General features: G+C 46.0%; 1 protein-coding gene across 2 annotated transcripts in view; it reads right to left on the reverse strand.

The window, feature by feature from the left end:
- Positions 1-19,062, reverse strand: part of ankrd22 (ankyrin repeat domain 22) — a 45,870-nt gene extending 26,808 nt beyond the window's left edge. For both annotated transcript variants that reach the window (XM_070875061.1, XM_070875060.1), the window contains exon 1: positions 18,899-19,062. In XM_070875061.1, coding sequence (XP_070731162.1) covers positions 18,899-18,919 — 21 coding nt within the window. In that variant the 5' untranslated portion in view covers positions 18,920-19,062. The remainder of the gene's footprint in view (positions 1-18,898) is intronic.
- Between the last annotated feature and the right edge of the window lie 1,889 nt (positions 19,063-20,951).

Consider the following 20,951-nt stretch of genomic DNA (forward strand, 5'->3'; position numbering starts at 1 on the left):
AGGCCGGACCGTTGAGTCGGCCGAAAAAACAAAAATGGCGCCGCGCACCTCCCCTTTAAATTTTGCACGCAGAGTGCGGCTCGGCTCATGACCGCGAGGCTGGTGCTGACATCGCCCACAGTGGCCTCACAGGGCGCTGCCCAATTTCCACCGCAGGGCAAAAATCAGGACACTGCACACGCCGATTACATCGTTGCCAGAGGCACAGCAGCCCAGGGCGCTACTGGTGGGAGTGGGGCGCTGCCGGTTTTCTGCCTCCGCTAAGTTTCCCGCAAGTGTGCGGGAGCCAGTAGAACCCACCCCACCCCCAGAAACTCAATGCAAATTAGTCACATTTGCAAATCCTGCCAAACTAGGAGGGAAGCTCAAACATTTATAGAATGAGTTGGACAAAGTGTGCATGTGTGCAGAAGAAATATAACCCAGACACATGGGGGTCAAGTTTCGGGCCGTGCCTAGAATGGCGGAGCCCCGACCTGGACGCCCGTTTTTCGTGCCTAAAAAGTGCGACAGAAAAATACCTCTTAATTCTCCGGCTGCTTGCTGGTCCCTGGGAGCGCGGCGCGGCATGCAGACAACAGTGGGGGGGGCCGAGCCACAGAGTCGCACCGATTCTGCAAGTGGAGGGGGGGCGAGGCGAAGTTAAATGAGGCAACATCGTGCCAGCAGCCCTGCGCGTGCACGTTGGAGCGTGCGCGCATGCGCAGTAGCCCAGAAATATTGGCGGTTGTCTCGTGGACCCCTGGAAAGGCTTGGGATTGAATTTTGGTTATTTTTGTGTGTCTGAAGGAGCACTTTTAGCAGCACTGTTGAATAAATCACCTGCTGAAATCAGTGAGTGCTGCTTTTCACTATTAAACTTCCAAAACAGGTGCTGCATTGGTGCATGCAAATTAAGGACTGTGTTTTGAAAAATAAGAGTGTCAATTCAATACAGCAATGGAACAACGTCCACCAAGAACAAAGAATTTCTTGCATGGGGAAGTGGAGATTAGTCAACGTCATTGAGCAGAGATGGCAGGGGCTAGATACCAGCAGAGGTCGCATAAAAGTGCCACCTAATGAAGAAACGCTGGAGCCAAGTTGCAGAAGATTACTGCGCAGTGGTGCATACCATGAGATCTGGAAGCCAGTGTAAAAAGAAATGGCACGACCTTGGTCAAGTAGTTAGTGTTAGTAATATTTTCCATTTTTAATGTAATCGTAATGTGACTATCTGTATGTTCCACCCTGCAGAAAGATGCACTCTGTAAAAAGTTACATTTTACTCTTTGCAGAAGAAATTGACCCACAACAAAAGGGAAGCAACTCGAACAGGAGAAGGCACGCCCAATCTGCATCCACTGACACCCTTGGAACAAAGGGTAGCTGCTATGATGAGTCGTACCTGGAGAAAAGCAATCAGTACAGCACAAGCTGGGCCCGCACGAGAGGAAGAGGGCAAGTCCTGAAAATGCATCATGGCCCTTCAAAATCAACCTGCTGGCCTGCTATGTGTGAGACGACGACGACAATCCAGTACATTCAGATGCGGACGATCCAAGCTGGATGATGGCGGCGATGACTGAAATGTCTACAGGGGAGAGCTTCCAAATTAATGTTTATGAGCCCCCATTAAGGGGCATCAGAGTTTCAACCCCTTGCATAGGTTCTGGTTCCACCTTCCATGGTTTTGATTCCGACATTGCGGGTCCCAGTGGTGCTGGTGATATAATGGAGCAGTTTACACCCATTCACCCACCATCCCAGTCCACGGCTCGCACGAGTGCTGCCGTCTGGAGCACAGAGCGTCCCCACCGTCCGTGCCCGCACCTCCCAGTGTAGTGGTGCCACGAGGCAGAGGAGAAGGAGGAGATTGAAGACACGCTCTCCTGAGATGCAGCTCAGGTTGTGGCATTGGGTGTGGAGACCAATGAGCTTACCCGATCACTCATCGGCAGCGTCAGTGCGGTGGGTGAAGAGGTGATGGTCCCGACGGGAGAAATAGCAGTAATGACACGGGAACTTAGGGAGGGAATGTCCGAGGGAGTGCAATCGACGGCACAGGCCGTCAGGGAGGTAGCTGCTGCAATAAGGGCACACAGCCCGGCCAATCAAATAACACCCCTATAAAGAAGTGAACATTCACTGAGATGTGGATGAGAGATGGTTGCAGCCTTTCTTTGCTGCTTTTATTCTTGTTCTTGATGTAGCTGTAGTAACGTTTTTCAAATTGAAGTTGTCTGGTAAGTTTTGTAACTTTACAACTTATAAAAGTGATCTTAGGGTTTTTAAGTGATCTTATAGTGTAAATGCTCTCATATTTTGTAACTTAATTAATTTTGCATCTAAAAAGTGAACTTGAAGTTTAAGTGATCTTGAGAGTAAGATTTATCACATTGAAATTGTTTTGTAGCTTTACAAGTTTGTGATCTTCAAGAGTCATATTAAAAAGTAAAGTTTGATAAAATATTTGTTGTATTACAGTGACGTTAACTTTTCAATAAAATATTTTTTCATTAAAACTGATTCATTTTCCATTAACACAACACAACGTAGGAACTGCAAAGAATAAATATGTCCATGCGCAGAGCCCTCAGGCATCAGTAATTGAAGCGTTCACGGATGAGCTGCTGGCGCAAGGCTCGAGCAATCGTTAAAGGAGCACGATGGATGGCCCTCCTCTGACCTCGTGCTCCGGCATCAGGCACTTGGATGCTTTCCTGATCGTCGTCATCATCCACATCCTGCTCTTCTGTAATACTATCAGGCACTGGACCCTCACGTGGGTCTTCTGGTTCCACTACCAGCTCCTGCTGCCTCATGATGGCCAAGTTATGGATCATGCAGCACACAACAGTGAAGTGACCGACAATCTCAGGGGAGTATTGCAAGTGGCCTCCGGAATGGTCCAGGCATCGGAAACGCTGTTTCAATATGCCAATGTGCGCATCGCAATGTGCGCCATGTTGTATTGACAGTCAGCTTCTGTCCGTGTCACGCGTAGGGGCGTCATGAGCCAGGTGGTCAGGCCGTACCCTTTGTCTCCCAGTAGCCAGCTCTGCCCTTCTGGCTGCTGCTCAAACATGTCAGATTATAATGCTGTCGCGTAGGATGAACGGATCATGGGTGCTGCCAGGGTATCTCGCATCGACTGACGTGATGCGCTGCTTGTCGTCACACACGAGCTGCACATTGATGGAGTGGAAACCTTTTCTATTCCTGTACTGCTCGGAATCCTCCACAGGTGCTCGCAAGGCTGTGTGGGTACAATCAATGCAGCCCTGTACCTTTGGGAAGCCGGCAATCCTGAAGAAGCCCACAGCCTACTCATGGATCGCTTGTGCGATCATTGGGAAATTGATGGTCATTCCTCCGCGCATACAGTGCAGCCGTGACCAGGTAAACGCAGGCATGTATTGCATGTTGAGAGATGGCGCACACATCTCCAGTTGTAGCCTGAAACGATCCCGAGGCATAGAAGGCAAGTGCAGCTGTTACCTTCACTTCAACAGACAAGGCAGTTGGCGTTCTGCTTCTGGGATGCAAATCTGCTCTCACCATATCAAAAGATCTCAGCGACAACATCTCTGCGGAAACGCAGCCTTTTCACACAATCAGCCTCGCTCATGTCCAGGTATGAATGCCTGGCTCGATATTGCCGACGTGGGCAAGGCCTCTTGCCCATCAGCCTACGGGCTGTGACGTTCCTGGTGCGGTGAGCTCAAATCAATTCTCTCCTATGCAGTGAATTGCTGGCGAACCATTGCATAATCCGTGGTGTTGACAATGCAGCACCCATTCTGCAAATTTAAGTTTCAACCTGGCTATCTGGCTGCCTCCCCCTGTCCCCGGCCAAATGGCCTCAGTTACCCTCGCAGCTCGAAGGCTGCTTGCTGGGTCTTCAGCTGCCGTCAGCCACTGCCGCCGCCCCTATCCCGTGGCCCAATGGCCTCAGCTCAAAGACTGCTTGCTTGCTGGGTCTTCAGCTGCCGTCGAGCCACTGATGCTGCACGTGTCTCTTACATAGAAGGAAGGCCTGCCTGAAGCACCGCAGCTCGAAGGCTGCCTGCTGCGTCACACAGGTAGGAATATTCAATATTTTGTCTTTGCTTTGTTTATAATTTTTTAGTCAGGATGGCTCTTTATTTGTCTAAGAAAGATTGTTGAATGCTTGTAGAATTTAATTACTTCCCTTCCCCCCCCTCACCCACCCCTCGTTCCCTACGCCGGATTTGTAAAGTGTAGGCAAGGTTTTTCTGACCGTACAAAAATCTACACTTACTCCATTCTAAGTTAATTTGGAGTAAGTTTTCACTGCCTAAACTTTCAAAACAGGCGCAAGTGACTGGACACGCCCCCTTTTGAAAAAAAAAAATCTGTTCCAACTGACGAGAACTGGAGCAAACTAAATGCCGAGAATTGCAATTTCTAAGATACTTCATTCTAAACCAGTTGCTGCAAAAAAATAGGAGCAACTCAGGTTGAAACTTGACCCCATGGAACCTACTGCAAAGAGCAAAGAAAAAAAACAGCCAACACACATACTCCCGAATGCTGATTGTCATGTATTCAACCAGCATTGTAACCCATGTATAAACTGACCTAAGTTGTACACCGTGAGAACACTGACCACTAGGTGGGAGACACTCCTAACCTGGACCTTCAGGTATAAAAGGGGAAGCTCCACCCACCTTCATCACTTGAGTGCTAAGGAATAAAGGACAGGTCACAGACTGACCTCTCAAGCATGGGCCTCGTGTGCATTTATACTGTGTAGTAAGGACGTATCACTGATGAAGCTGAGAGAGAGATTGAGGATATGATGCTCAACGTATCCAACCAACAGAGAGCAGAAATCAACAAAGCCAAATCAAAAGATGAGCGATTTTGCCAGAACAGTACAAGTCAGAGGAAGTTATGATCAAACTGTACAACACTCAGGTCAGAATGTCCAGTTTTGGATGCCAAGGCACAAAAATATAGAAGCGCAACTTGGCTTTAATATCCTCAGGTTGTCCCAAAGCATTTCAAAGCCAATGAATTACTTTTTGAAATATAATCATTTTGTTTTGTAGGAAAACATGGCAGCCAATTTGCCCACAACAGGGTCTCACAAACAGCAATGAGATTAATGACTAGACAATCTGTTTTTAGTGGCGTTTGGTTGAGGCTTAAATGATGGCCAGGACACTGGGAGTACTCCCGTTATTCTATGAATAGTGATATGGGATCTTTTATGTCCACTTGAACAGACTGGCTGGTTCTCGATTTAAAATCTCATCTGAAGGACGGCACTTCCAGCATTCCCTCAATACTGCCTTGAAGTGTCACCCCAGATTAAATGGCTTCAGTCCTCGAGTGGACCTTGAACTCAAGGCCTTCTTCGCCAAGGCGAGAATGCTACCACTGAGCTGTGCTGATTCAAGGTGGGCAATCCAGAGAAGAGCCATGAGACTGATCCCTAGTATAAAAAAAAGACAGAGTTAGAAGGAAACATGGAAGAACCTCGGGCTTTCAGCCTGTAAAGGAGGTGTTTAAGAGGACTCTTCCTGCACTGAAGTGTCAGTTTAGATTATGTGCTCAGGTTGTTGTGGGACTTCATAAATATTTTAAAACATCAGTTCAATCATTAATCTATTTTTCCTTCCTGCTAATAATATTCAGGGAAACCTGGGGGTTGAAAGAGTTCGAGTCCTGGTGAATGTATAAGCCAGAATTAATTTGGCTGCTGTAATGTTACCAACCAAATGTCTATAGCAATATGGTATTTTTTTGCTATTTTCCTTTCAGCCCATCAATGGCACAAGATACTTTTAATATTGAGGTGTGTTCTCAATTCCTTTGCAACCACCTTGATTAAAATAGTCCAAACAATAAACCGCATCTCAATCAAGGCATTTCAGTGAGCAATAACTGATAGCAATTTGTTGCTAGGTCAAAATCCTGGAGCTCCCCATTTTATAATATTGTCGTCATAGGCTGACCCTCGAAGTCAAGACTTGCTTCCACTCCAAAAGGGAGTTCTCAGGTGACTGAACAGTCCAATACAGGAATTACAGTCTCCATCACAGGTGGGACAGTCATTAAAAGGAAAGGGTGGGTGGGGAGTCTGGTTTGCCACACGCTCCTTCTGCTGCCTGCGTTTGTTTTCTGCATGCTCTCGGCGATGGGACTCGAGGTGCTCCGTGCCTTTCCAGATGCTCTTCCTCCACTTAGGGCGGTCTTGGGCCAGGGATTCCCTGGTGCCGGTGGGGATGTTGCAGTTTATCAAGGAGGCTTTGAGGGTGTCCTTGAAACATTTCCTCTACCCACCTGGGGCTCGCTTGCCATGTAGGAGATCCGAGTAGAGCGCTTGCTTTGGGAGTCTTGTGTCCGATATGCGGACAATGTGGCTCGCCCAATGGAGCTGGTCAAGTGTGATCAGTGCTTCGATGCTGGGGATGTTGGCCTGATCGAGGACACTGATGTTGGTGTGCCTGTCCTCCCAGGGGATTTGCAGAATCTTGCGGAGGCATCGTTCGTATTTACCCAGCGATTTGAGGTGGCTACTGTATATGGTCCATGTCTCTGAACCATACAGGAGGGCAGGTATCACTACAGCCCTGTAGACCTTGAGCTTGGTGCCATGTTGGAGGGCCTGGTCTTCAAACATTCTTCCTCAGGTGGCCGAAGGCTGCGCTGGCGCTCTGGAGGCGGTGTTGTCGTCGATGTCTGGCCTTGCTGATAATAGGCTCCAGAGGTATGGAAAGTGGTCCACGTTGTCCAGGGCTGCACCATGGATCTTGATGACTGAGGGGCAGTGCTGTGTAGTGGGGTCAGGTTGGTGGAGGACCTTTGTCTTACAGATGTTTAGTGTAAGGCCCATGCTTTCGTACGCATCGGTGAAGATGTTGACGATGACTTGGAGTTCAGTCTCTGAATGTGTGCAGACGCAAGTGTCGTCCGCGTACTGTAGTTCGACAACAGAGGATGGGACGGTCTTGGATCTGGCCTGGAGGCGATGAAGGTTGATCAGGTTTCCACTGGTTCTATAGTTTAGTTCCACTCCAGTGGGGAGCTTGTGGAGTAGGAGGTTGAGCATTGCAGAGAGGACGATCGAGAAGAGGGTTGGCGCGGTGACGCAGCCCTGCTTGACCCCGGTTCGGACGTGGATTGGGTCTGTGATGGATCCGTTGGTCAGGATCACGGCCTGCATGCCATCGTGGAGCAGGCGGAGGATGGTGACAAACTTTTGGGGGCAGCCGAAACGGAGGAGGACGCTCCATAGTCCCTCACGGTTAACAGTGTCAAAGGCCTTTGTAAGGTCAAAGGCGGCCATGTACAAGGGTTGGTGTTGTTCCCTGCATTTCTCTTGCAGTTGTCGCGCCGTAAAGATCATATCCGTTGTACCCCGTAGTGGATGGAATCCGCACTGTGACTCCGGAAGGACTCTAGCGACGACTTTCCCAGTGGCCGACAGCAGGGAGATTCCTCTGTAGTTGCCGCAGTCGGACTTGTCCTCTTATTTTTTAAAGATGGTCACGATTACTGCATCTGTGAGATCCCCCGGCATGCTCTCCTCTCTCTCCAGATAGAGATGAGGTAACTGATAGCAATTCGTTGCTGGGTCAAAATCCTGGAGCTTCCCATTTAATAATATATTGTAGGAGTACCTTCACCACACAGACTGCAACGTTTCAAGAAGAGGGCTCACCTTCTCAAGGGCAGCTAGGAATGGGCAATGAATGCCGGTCTTGCTAGCAACACCCATATCCCAAGAATGAATTGCAAACAAAAACGGGTTTCCTATTGTTGCATTATAATGTTAAACTCACTACCCTGACACATGGCTCACATATTACATTTTGCATGCTATTTCCCAAAGTTTGCAATGTTTTCAATCTACCTTTCTTTTTTTTTCCCTTGGCAACAGTTACAGCTTTGTACCCATTTAAGTATGGTCTGTTTGGTACAGTTAATAGCATTCTTGCCTCAGAGTCAGAAGGTTGCTGGTTCAAGCCCCGTTATGGACATCATGGGCCGCCCCGACCTGTGTGAGACCACCACCGCAGGTCGGGGCTATAAATAGAGCTGTAGCGCTGGGCCCTGGAACATCATGGCAGAGGTGCGATGAATGAGGGTACGGGGCCCGGAAGAGCCGAGGGCCCAGGGACACGGGCCCAGCCCACAGTGCGATGTGTGCGCACTAGGTCCGTGCAGCAGAGCTGGTCTCCAGTCGTCCTAGTTCAACCCTTGCCACTGGATAAAGGCCTAGCTCTGTCAAGCCTGTGTGGTGGCTGATGTGCAACGGTCACCACACCTTCAAAAAAAATCCAGGCTCAGGCATCTTCCACCCCCTCAATTGGAGTTCAGGACTGGAACATCGGGTCCTTCATTGAAACATCTGTGAACTCTTGTGGAAGCAAGTCATCCTCGTTCAAGGGACCACCTATGATGATGATGGACTTGAGCTCAGAATATAGCCCAAAGCTTTAATGCAACACTGAGAGAGTGTTGCATTACTAGAGGAGACATTAAACTGATGTGGATGTAAAACATTATATTGTGCTATTTGATGAGCGAGCTGGTGACCTGGCCAACATTCTTCTCTCAACTCACAATCACCAAAAACATATGATCTGATCATTTATTAATTTGCTATGCATAAATTGGATGCCAAATTTGCATACATAACAATGACTACACTTCGTGGTTGTAGAGTGCATTGTAACTAAAGGCCATGAAAAATGCAGGCCCATTAAGGAGAGACAGATGCAGGCGAGACTATAATGGACAATAAGGAAGTGGTACACTTGCTAAATGAGTACTTTTATCCATTTTCACAGTGGAATAAGAGGACAATTAACCAGCAGTACAAGGGAACCTAAAAATAAGTCAATTAAGGAAATCTTGGAAATAATGGAACTTAAAAAGGTAGACAGGGAAAGGAGGGAGGGAGATCCACGATTTTGTCCCAGCGACGATGAAGGAATGGCAATATATTTCCAAGTCAGGATGGTGTGCAACTTGGAGAGAACTTACAGCTGGTAGTGTTCCCATGATCCAGCTGCCCTTGTCCTTCTAGGTGGGTTTGGGAGGTGCTGCCGAAGAAGCCTTGGCATGTTGCTGCAGTGCAAGTTGTAGGTGGTACACACTGCAGCCACAGTGTGTTGGTGGTGGAGGGAGTGCTTCACTCATCCAGGCAAGTGAACAGAACACAAGAAATAGGAGCGGGAGTAGGCCTTTTGGTCCTGCTTTGCCAGTCAATAAGATCATGGCTGATCTTCTACCTCAACTCCACCTTCTCACACTATCCCCATATCCCTTAGATCCCAAGAATTTATTGACCTGTGTTTTGAATATACTCAACGATTGAGCATTCTCAGCTCTCCAGGGTAAAGAACTCCAAAGATTCACAACCCTTTAAGTGAAAGTATTTATTTTCCATCTCAGTCCTAAATGGTCGACCCCTGATTCTAAGACTGAGACTGTGACCCCATGTTCTAGATTCCCCAGCCAGATGAAACATAAGAACTAGGAACAGGAGTAGGCCATACAGCCTCCTTGAGCCTGCTCTACCATTCAATAAGATTATTGCTGATCTGATCATGGACTCAGCTCCACTTCCCCACCCGCTCCCATAACATAAGAACATAAGAATTAGGAACAGGAGTAGGCCATCTAGCCCCTCGAGCCTACTCTGCCATTCAACAAGATCATGGCAGATCTAGCCGTGGACTCAGCTCCATTTACCCGCCCGCTCCCCATAACCCTTAATTCCCTTATTAGTTAAAAATCTCTCTCTCTGTGACTTGAATACATTCAATGAGCTAGCCTCAACTGCTTCCTTGGGCAGAGAATTCCACAGATTCACAACCCTCTGGGAGAAGAAATAACCCCTTATTGTTTAAGAAACGTCTATTTCTGTCTTAAATTTATTCGATGTCCCAGCTTCCACAGCTCTCTGAGGCAGCGAATTCCACAGATCCACAACCCTCTGGAGAAGAAAGTTCTCCTCATCTCTGCTTTAAATGGGCAGCCCCTTATCCTAAGATCATGCCCTCTAGTTCTAGGCTCCCCCATCAGTGGAAACATCCTCTCTGCATCCACCTTGTCAAGCCACCTCATAATCTTATATCTTTCGATAAGATCACCTCTCATTCTTCTGAATTCCAATGAGTAGCAGCCCAACCTATTCAACCTTTCCTCATAAGTCAACCCCCCCATCCCTGGAATCAACCTAGTGAACCTTCTCTGAACTGCCTCCAAAGCAAGTATATCCTTTCGTAAATATGGAAACCAAAACTGCGCGCAGTATTCCAGGTGTGGCCTCACCAATACCTTATCTAACTGTAGTAAGACTTCCCTGCTTTTATACTCCATTCCCTTTGCAATAAAGGCCAAGAATCCATTGGCCTTCCTGATCACTTGCTGTACCTGCATACTATCCTTTTGTGTTTCATGCACAAATACCCCCAGGTCCCGCTGTACTGCAGCACTTTGCAATCTTTCTCCATTTAAATAATAACTTGCTCTTTGATTTTTTCTGCCAAAGTGCATGACCTCACACTTTCCAACATTATACTCCATCTGCCAAATTTTTGCCCACTTAGCCTGTCTATGTCCTTTTGCAGAATTTTTGTGCCCTCCTCACACATTGCTTTTCCTCCCATCTTTGTATCATCAGCAAATTTGGCTACGTTACACTCAGTCCCTTCTTCCAAGTCGTTAATATAGATTGTAAGTAGTTGGGGTCCCAGCACTGATCCCTGTGGCACCCCATTAGTTACTGGTTGCCAACCAGAGAATAAACCATTTATCCCGACTCTGTTCGTTAGCCAATCCTCTATCCATGCTAATATATTACCCCAATCCCGTGAACTTTTATCTTGTGCAGTAACCTTTTATGTGGTACCTTGTCAAATGACTTCTGTAAGTCCAAATACACCACATCCACTGGTTCCCCTTTATCCACCTGGTTCATTGCACCCTCAAAGAATTCCAGCAAATTTGTCAAACATGACTTCCCGTTCATAAATCCATGCTGACTCTGCCTGACCGAATTTTGCTTTTCCAAATGTCTTGCTACTGCTTCTTTAATAATGGACTCCAACATTTTCTCAACCACAGATGTTAGGCTAACTGGTCTAAAGTTTCCTGCTTTTTGTCTGCCTCCTTTTTTAAAAAAAAATAGGCGCGTTACATTTGCAGTTTTCAAATCTGCTCATTTCTCAGCATTAACCCTGTCAAGCTCCTTAAGAATTTTACATGTTTCAATTAGATCACCTCTCAGTCTTCTAAACACTAGGGAATATAGGCCTAGTCTACTCAATCTCTCCTCATAGGGCGATTCCCTCACCCCAGGAACCAGTCTTGTGAACCTTTGTTGCATTCCGTCTAAGGCAAATATGTCTTTCCTTAGGCAAGGATTCCAGAACTGTACACAATACTCCAGGTGTGGCCTTATCAATGCCCTGTATAATTTATAGTAAGATTTCTTTACATACCAGGTGCAACAACCCAAAACCGGAATTGTCCAAAAACTGGACATTTTGTGCATAGCTGATGGAGTCGTCTGGAACTACTGTCCGAAAACCGGACAGTTTTGAAGCAAAACCCAAAATCTGGCACGGATTCCGTCGAGGATTCCAGATTTCAGACGATTGATTTTCTTGTCTGAAATCCGGAACAGACCCCAGTCCCAACGATTCCGGATTTCGGACGTTGTACCTGTACTATAATCCCTTTGTAACAAAAGCGAACATACCATTTGCTTTCAGCACCTGCATGTTAACTTTCTGTGATTCATGTCCAAGGACACCCAGGTCCCTCTGAATGCAAACATTTCCCAGTCTCTTACCATTCAAAAATATTCTGCTTTTTTGTTTTTCCTACCAAAGTAGATAACTTCACACTTCCCCACATTGTATTGCATTTGCCATGTTCTTGCCCACTCAGTCAACCTGTCCATATGACTTTGCAGCCTCCTCGCAGCTTACTTTCTCACCTAACTTTGTATCATCAAACTTGGATGCGTTACACTCAGTCCCTTGAGCCAAGTCATTAATATAGATTGTAAATAGCCGAGGCCCAAGCACTGATCCTTGCGGCACTCCGCTAGTTACAGCTTGCCAACCTGAAAACATCCCGTTTATTCCCAATCGGTTTTCTCTCCATTAACCAATCCTCAATCCATGCTAACATATTACCCTCCCATTCCAATCAGTCCTAATTTTGTGTAATAACCTCTTGTGTGGTACCTTATCGAAAGCTTTTTGAAAGTCCAAATACACTACATCCACAGGTTCCCGCTTATCCATCCTACTAGTTTGATTTGTCAAACACGATTTCCCTTTCATAAAACCATGTTGACTCGGCCTAGTCATATTATGAAGTGCCCCATTACGTTCCTAATAATATATTTTAGCATTTTGCCGACTACGGATGTCAGGCTAACTGGCCTATTGTTCCCCAAGTATTCGAGTGGGGGAAGTCTTCCATCACACTCCTGACTTGTAGATGGTGGAAAGGCTTTGGGGCGTCAGAAGGAGAGACACTCGGCACAGAATACTTAGCCGCTGATCAATGGTATCCAACCACCAGCTGAACGCTCCCAAGGATTAATGTTATTTACCTCAGGTCAAATACTTATCAAGTGTTCTCAACCAAATACACTTCATGACTAATCTTGATTTAAAGACATTCCTTTCTAGAGACATTTTTATTGAATAATGTCTCAGACTGCTTTTAATTTGTTAAGTTCACTGCAGTCTTGTACACGCTTCCACAACTACAGTTGGAAGATTGGCTATATTTCTTCACATATGGTGCAACCACTTCCGAATGTACAGACAGGGATTTAGAAGCTGGAAACGTACACGAAAAAGAAGACGGAGCTTGCTCAACTACAGTATTACCGAAAGAGCACGCAAGAGAGCTGACGGTAGCAGAGCCTGTCGGGACAAGCAGAGTGGCTGATACTACACAAACAGAGGGAGAAATTAAAACAGTGACATCATAGTCAGCAGAGTGCGGAGTGGCACAGGTAAGTTACAGATAAGTATTTAGTTGATTGGTTAGTGTTTTTAGTGGTTAGAGTTTGTGTTTTAGTGTTAGCTAAATAGTCATAAAGTTACAAGAATAAGTTTTAAACATGGCAGGACATCCTGTGCTATGTGGGAACTCCAGAACACTTCCTGTATTTGTGGTTGTCCAGGACCCATAAAGTGCCGCCAACTGTTCGAGCTCAGAGTTTCTGAGCATGAGGGGCGGGCAGCTGGTGTCACAACAGTGCAGGTAGATTTTCAGGGGCAAGGAAAAGGATTAATGAACAGGACCTCAAAAAAGGTGATAATCTCTGGATTACACCCAGTGCCACAAGCTAGCGAGTACAGAAACAGGAAGATAGTTCTGGAGAAGTGATGCAGGAGGTAGGGCTTCAGATTCCTGGAGCATTGCGGCCAGTGGGGCAGAAGGGACCGAATGGGCTGCACCTGAACAGGGCTTGGACCAATGTCCTCACGTGGAGGTTAACTACAGCTGTAGGGTCCTGCACAGCCCCTGGCCTGCGAGCACCATCGGAGCAGGCCAGGGGAGCGGAAGGAGCAGCTTGGCGGCCTACCACTCCAGGGATCAGCACGTGCTGAAGCAGGAGAGCGATGGCAGGAAAAGGGCAACTGGATTGGACGTCACCAAGGTCCAGGTCGCTGATTGCAGCGTGGACAGGTACAGCAGGAGTGGCGAGAGATTTCAGAGGGACATGATCGGGGCACAGGAGAGGCACGAGTTCGGGGTCCAGAAGAGGCAAGGGCCCAGTCCACACTGCGATACGTGGGCGCACTAGGTCCGTGCAGCAGAGCTGGTCTCCAGTCGCCTTGGTTAATCCTAGCCACTGGATCAAGACCTAGCTCTGTCAAGCCTGTGTGGTGGCTGGTGTGCAACGGCCACCCCACGTTAAAAAAAATCCACTCACAGGCATCTTCAAGATTTAATTCCGGTTCTGGAATTTTAGATCCTTCACTGAAGCACGTGTGAACTTTTTGGCGTGGAAGCAAGTCATCCTCGATTCGAGGGACTGCCTATGATGATGATGATGATGATGATGGAGGTGAGGGTTTAAACTAATGTGGTAGGAGGAGGGGCACCAGTGCAGCAGAGAGGAGAGAGAGGTGCATAGAAAAAAAAAGAGGAACAAGCAGCAAAGAGTGTAGAAAGAGCAGGAATTAGATGGAGGGAAAAAAGCAAAGGCGACTTGCATGGCGTTGGAATGCATGTTTGTTAATGTGAGGAGCGTTACAAATAAGGTTGATGAGTGGAAGGTTCAAAAATCCATGGCCGCATTTTATTGGAACACCCTAAGGACAAGAAAACTACCATGGGATCTTCCTATACATTTTAAATGAACATTTTGGGCCAAGTAAAGTCCTCAGACCAGGCAGGCTGGGAAACATGTGGGCGGATACAGACATTGTGGAGTCTGGCTCACAAGCGAGACAGAGGCACTGGCCAATGGGGGAAAAGTGCATTCTGGCAGGCCAATCAGGGGTTGAGTCGGGTATGAAGCGGGGAAATCCTCAACCAATGGGGACTACCCGGCCCAGTTTGAAAATATGACTCCCCCCTAATGAATGTGGACCATCATCTACCTAATTAATATGGACAGTGGAAAATGCACCAGCAGACTTTGAGGCACCAATGTGCATTGAAATAATACCACTGTCCTCACACCTACCTGTACTTGTGACATCTTCTGATTAAATATTCAAAGCTATCTCCCCGCCCAAACTGACACAATGGACCACCAACTGAATTTGAGCGCGAAAAGGCCAGAACTAAATTGGATACAAATATAGGACCTACTGAACCAGAGGTTGGAGTTCGGAATCAGCTTTTGGGATTTGAGTCAGCTTTTCACACGGCCCTCGCTCTGGGGAAGGTGTGCTTAACTCCAGCAGCTTTTTGCTTAGGAGCCAACCGAAAGGCAAAGAGAAGAAACCGACGCAACATCGAGGAGGAAAACCGAACCGACCAACAACATAAAACCCACCCCAGGAGGGACCCCGAGCTGAAATAAGTGCCCCCAGAACCCCGGAGTTAATAGGATTGAGAGTACAGCCCAAACCCCCTCACAGACTCAATTTAGGATAGGAATTGGTAAGAAGGGTGGAAGTGGGAGGTGTGGTTGTGTGTGAGTGGAATGTTTTAACCTCTTATTTTCCCCTTCCCTGTTGCGAGATTGTTTGTGTTGTTGAGTGAGATTGTGCCATTACTGCTATTTATGACCTCTTCCTATGCCCTCTATCTTGGTGTTTACTAATCTAAATAAACAACATTAGCCATTTTGCACACTTACCCACTGTGTCTGGTGCCTCACTACTCACCCATCCTCATAAATCGCACGTACAGAACCCCAGGGGAGTGTGGATTCGAACCCACACCCCAAGCTCCCCTTACATGAGTTACACTTGCAAGTTGCCACATGGGGTTACGATATAATGGCTATAATGAAAACCCAGCTTAAACATTCCTGGTTACAATGTATTCAGGAGGGATAGGAAAGGGAAAAAGACAGAGTGGGGTGGATGTCCGTATTGATGAAGGATAATATTACAGTTCTACAGAGGGCCGATATACTAGAGGGTTCAAAGACTGAATCCATTTGGTTAGAGTTAAGGAACAGAAAAGGAGCTGTTACATTGCTGGGTCTTTATTTGGGGGTCTATAGTAGTGAGCAGGCCATAGAGGAGCAAATATGTAGGCAAATTACAGCGAAATATAAAAACAACAGAATAGCAATAGTAGGGGACTTCAATTGCCCGAATATAGACTGGGAAACCGAGTAAAGGGCAAGGAGGGTGAAGAATTCCTAAAATGTGTGCAGGAGAACTTCCTTAACCAGTGTGTCTCGAGCCCAACGAGGAAGGAAGCAGTGCTGGATCTCGTTCTGGGGAATGAAGTGGAGTGTGTTGCCGTGGGTAATAATGATCATAATATAATTAGGTTTAAAGCAGTTATAGAAAAAGGGAAAAAATAAAATTTTAAAAAAAGTGAAAATATCCAACTGGCAGAGAGACAATTTCAGTGATATGAGAAGGGAGCTCGCGCAGGTGGACTGGAAACAAAGATTGGCCAGGAAAACTGTTGAAAAGCAATGGCTTCAAGGTAGAGATACTTCAGCTACAAAGCAAACATATTCCCACACGGCAGAAAGGTGGGGCATCCAAAGCTAGAGCGCCCTGGATGGCAAAGGAAATAGAGGTTAAAATAAAACAAATGTTTATGACTAAAGTCAGGTGCAGAATACAGTAGAAAACCAGGCAGAATACAGAGAGTGTGGAGGAAATCGAGAAAGGATACAAGAAGGGGAAAGAAAGAGAGAGTATGAGAAAAGATTAGCAGGTGACATAAAAAAGGAACCCCAAAATTTTTCAACATATAAAAAGTAAAATATTAGTTAAAAAGGAATGGTGGGGTCAATTAGGGGCAAAAAAGGAAATCTTGGAGGCAGAGGGCACGACGGAGGTGCTCAATGAGTACTTTGCATCTGTCTTTACAAAAGCAGAGAGAGAATGAAGTAAATATTGCAGCAGAGGAGGGGGTGAGGAGAGATATTGGATAGGAAAAAAAAAAAGAGACGGAAAGAAGGTACTAAATAGGTTGGTACCACTCAAAGTTAACAAGTCATCCGGTCCAGATAGGATGCATCCTACATTGCAGAGAGATGCTAGGGTGGAGCTAGAAGATGCTCTGACCACAATCTTTCAATCCCCCTTTGATATGGAAGTGGTGCCAGAGGACTAGAGGATTGCAAGTGTTACACCCCTGTTCAAAAAAGGGGAGGGGGATAAACCTGGTAACTGCAGGCCAATCAGTCTAACCTCAGCGGTGGGAAAACTACTGGCGACCATTGTCAAGGACAAAATTCATTTTCACTTGGAGAAGCAGGGGTTAATAAGGGACAACCAGCACATATTTGTTAAAGACAAATTGTTTCTGACTAACCGGACAGTTCTTTGACAGAGTGTTGATGAAGATAGTTCAGTGCAGTAAATATTGTATACATGGACCGTCAAAAGGCATTTGAGAAAGTATCGCATTACAGACTTATTCAGAAAATCGAAGCAAATGATATTAAAGAGACGGTGGTAACTTGGGTACAAAATTAGTTAAGGGGTAGGAGACAGTAGTGGTGAATGGATGCTTTTCTGATTGGGTGAAAGTATGCAGCAGGGTCCCCCAGGGGTCAGTATAAGGACCATTGTACAATTTCAAAGTTTGCAGATGATACAAAACTTGACAAATGTAGTAAATAGTGAACATGACAGCAGGACGTAAACAGACTGGTGAAATGGGCAGACACATATTCGCATTAAATTGCATCTGCTAAGTGTGAAGTGATGCACTTTGGGGAGAAACAACATGGAGAGGCAGTCTAATCTAAATGGTACTATTTTGAAGGGGGTGCAAGAACAGAGGGACCTGGGGGTGCATATTTATAAATCCTTGAAGGTGGCAGGGCAAGTTGATAAGACAGTTAAGAAAGCATACAGAAGTTGGCTTTGTAAATAGAAGCACTGAATACAAAAACAAGGAAGTCACGCTAAACCTTTACAAATCCCTGGTTAGGCCTCAGTCGGAATAGTGTGCGCAATTCTGGACACCACACTTTAGGAAGGATGTCAAGGCCTTGGAGAGGGTACAGAGGAGGTGACCAGGATGGTATCAGGGATGAGAGTGTTCAGTTATGTGGGGAGTGTAGAGACTGTTCTTCGAGCACAGAAGATTAAGGGGAGACCTAATAGAGGCATTCGAAATTAATGAGTGGTTTTGATAGAGCAAGCGGGGAGAAGCCATTTCCTCCAGCAACTGGGTCAGTAACCAGGAGGTCAAAGATTTCAAATAATTTCCAAAAGAACGAGAGGGGAAATTAGGAGAAATTTCTTCACACAGAGGGCTGTTAAGATCTAAATTGCATCACTTGAAAGGGTGGTGGAATCAGATCCCACGGAAACTTTCAAAAGGCAATTGGAAAACTAATTTGCAGGGTTTAATGGGGAAAAGGCCGAGGTGCTGGACTAACTTGGGACAGCTATTCCAAAAAGGCCGGCACAGACACAGTGGGCCGAATAGCCGCCTTCGGTGCTGTAAGATTCAATGACTCTACGGTTTAAAGTTGTTCAGAAAGCACAAAGAGCGCCTTGAAACAAAAACAGGAACACTCAGCAAATCCGGCAGTGAACAGAAGAACTGAACGTTTGGAGAGAGGACTCTGCCAGTTCGGACAATGTGAAATGTTCCACTGAGCTGTTTCCAATAAGTTATATTTGCATATCACGTGTCTAACATTTGCAATTTTTGCTTCACAAGCCAGTGCATGTTCTGCTGCGATTGCCAAGCCCAAAGGCGTTGTTTTGAGACTGACTTCCAATTCCTCATTCCAGGAGCTGGACACACCTTGCTTTTCACCTCCTTACAAACCTATCAGCTCAATCCGCTGGGCCAGAGATAGGCCAACACATGGATCACTTCTTCCAGTGGATCTGAGAGTCGAATGGCAAGGGCCCTGAGGGGCCATTATGTTACCACATTCTGAAATCAAGATCGGTCAAATAGGGATGTTTTGAAAGGAACCTGGACCGCTCCAATGGTGTAAAATAAATTCCCAGATTTTTAAAAAATGCAGGTAAAACTTCGCATCAGAAAATGACATCTGAAAAGTTCCACCACAGTCGCTTGGGTTCAGTGTAGCCAAAGCTAAAACGGTTAAAATAAATGTATTCATCATAGTTCTAAAGTTTTGGAACACATCACAGAAATGGTGTTTGATCAGCTGATAGTAACATCGGTGCAGATCCTGCAGCAATTGCACCCAACCGCTGATCTGTGCTGCACTGAACAGCTCAAAGTCTTTTAGCCAGAAGTCAATGTCTGTACTTACCTCGGAATAAAAGACTCCCATCTGTGCCCTGGACTCACTGAACGCTTTCGACTGCGTCCGCTGTGTATTCTCGACAGTAACCGAGGGGAAACACTCACTGCTGCTTTTTATCCAACACAGTCACACTTTGCAAACACCCAGCCCTGCCTCAGATAAAGGGTCATTGATGCTTTTTTTTTAAAGAACCGGTTATACGAATGTGGGAGGTGACCACACATTGGGAGTGTCTGTTACTACAGCTCGTCCATTGGACGAAGTTGTATTTCAGTGTCGGCTAACTCGAGCAGTATTGGTTTTGGAATGTGAGGGAACAAGCTGGTGCAGGTGGCGGCTGAGAGCTGCATTTTTGCTGAATATAAGACTTTACAAGTTTAACTAGTTTGCTATGAGATTTGTTCAGTTATTTTAGTAGCAAACACCTCACCTTTGCAAAATTGGTCTCGCTCATGAATTTTACTTCGAATATTTTTACACCTCTTTCTCTGTCCAAACTCACAATTACCAATAAGGCTGTTGCCAATTTGCCCCAATTCATTAGTTAACAATACTCTTGTTTAAAATAAAAACTATTACTGCTAGTTTTCCAATTATACTTGGAAATAGTATTTGTTATGTGGACAGACGCACCAACATTAGCGTCCTCGACCAGGCCTTCCTCCCCAGCATTGAAGCACTGACCACACTTGATCAGCTCCGCTGGGCAGGCCAAATAGTCCGCATGCCAGACACGAGACTCCCAAAGCAAGCGCTCTACTCGGAACTCGTCCACGGCAAACGAGCCAAAGGCGGGCAGAGGAAACGTTACAAGGACACCCTCAAAGCCTCCCTGATAAAGTGCGACATCCCCACTGACACCTGGGAGTCCCTGGCCATAGACCACCTTAAGTGGAGGAAGTGCATTCGGGAGGGCGCTGAGCTCCTCGAGTATCGTCGCCGAGAGCACGCAGAAATCAAGTGCAGGCAGCGGAAGGAGTGTGCGGCAAACCAGGCTCCCCACCCACCCTTTCCCTCAACAACTATCTGTCCTACCTGTGACAGAGACTGTGATTCTTGTATTGGACTGTACAGCCACCTAAGAACTCATGTTAAGAGTGGAAGCAAGTCTTCCTCGATTCCGAGGGACTGCCTATGATGATGAAACCTGTTATTACCATGTCTAACCACCAGAGAGCTTATCCCCTGGAGTCCCAAGGGATCCCACAATCCCTTGGGAGCACCTGTATATAAGGAGGCCTCAGGCTGGAGAGGCACTCTGAGATCGGCAATAAAGGACTATGGTCACACTTATTGTGAGCTTGCAGTATCTAGTCTGACTCTTTATCCAAGACATAACAGTATTCACTATACCTTAAACAAAGAATTTCCATACATGAGGAAACATTTTTTTACGCAGCGAGTTGTTGTGATCTGGAATTCACTGCCTGAAAGGGTGGTGGAAGCAGATTCAAAAGAGTGGGTCTAATTGGATAGCTCTATGAAAGAGCTAGCACAGGCATGATGGGCTGAATGGCCTTCTGTGCTGTATCATTCTATGATTCTACTAGTCAAGACCAAGTGTAGTGTCCAGGTGAAGTGGGGTTAGAAGGTAGGAGGATAATTGGACCAAGAGTTTAGCCATAATTCAGTCCCCATTTTAAAGTCATATATTCTGTCCTTGTTTTTATATATTTCTATTACAAATTCCAATCTACACATTTATAATGTAAACTGCCTATCGCCCGTGATTAAAGCCTTCTCCAGTCATGGTGCTGCAGTGCCTCCACTGGTCTGAAGATCTAATTACAGTGTGACAAGTTTACATTGGAGTTGCCATTATAATTATAAATGGGAATTTCTTATGGGAAAAATTGACAGGAAGTATGTGCAGACATAAATACATATATTAAATGTGTGGTATTGAGTGTATCAGAAGACAAAAGCTGTAAAAAATCATGCCATGTAAGCATACTTGACTTCATTATTTTAATTGGATCATTTTCCTTCTTTTTACTCATTAAAATAAAAATGAATACATTCTCATGTAGTTTATGCAATCTTATACTTCCTAAACTTT

The sequence above is a fragment of the Pristiophorus japonicus genome, chromosome 3 (assembly GCF_044704955.1).
Source record: "Pristiophorus japonicus isolate sPriJap1 chromosome 3, sPriJap1.hap1, whole genome shotgun sequence".
In the NCBI taxonomy this organism is placed as follows: domain Eukaryota; kingdom Metazoa; phylum Chordata; class Chondrichthyes; family Pristiophoridae; genus Pristiophorus; species Pristiophorus japonicus.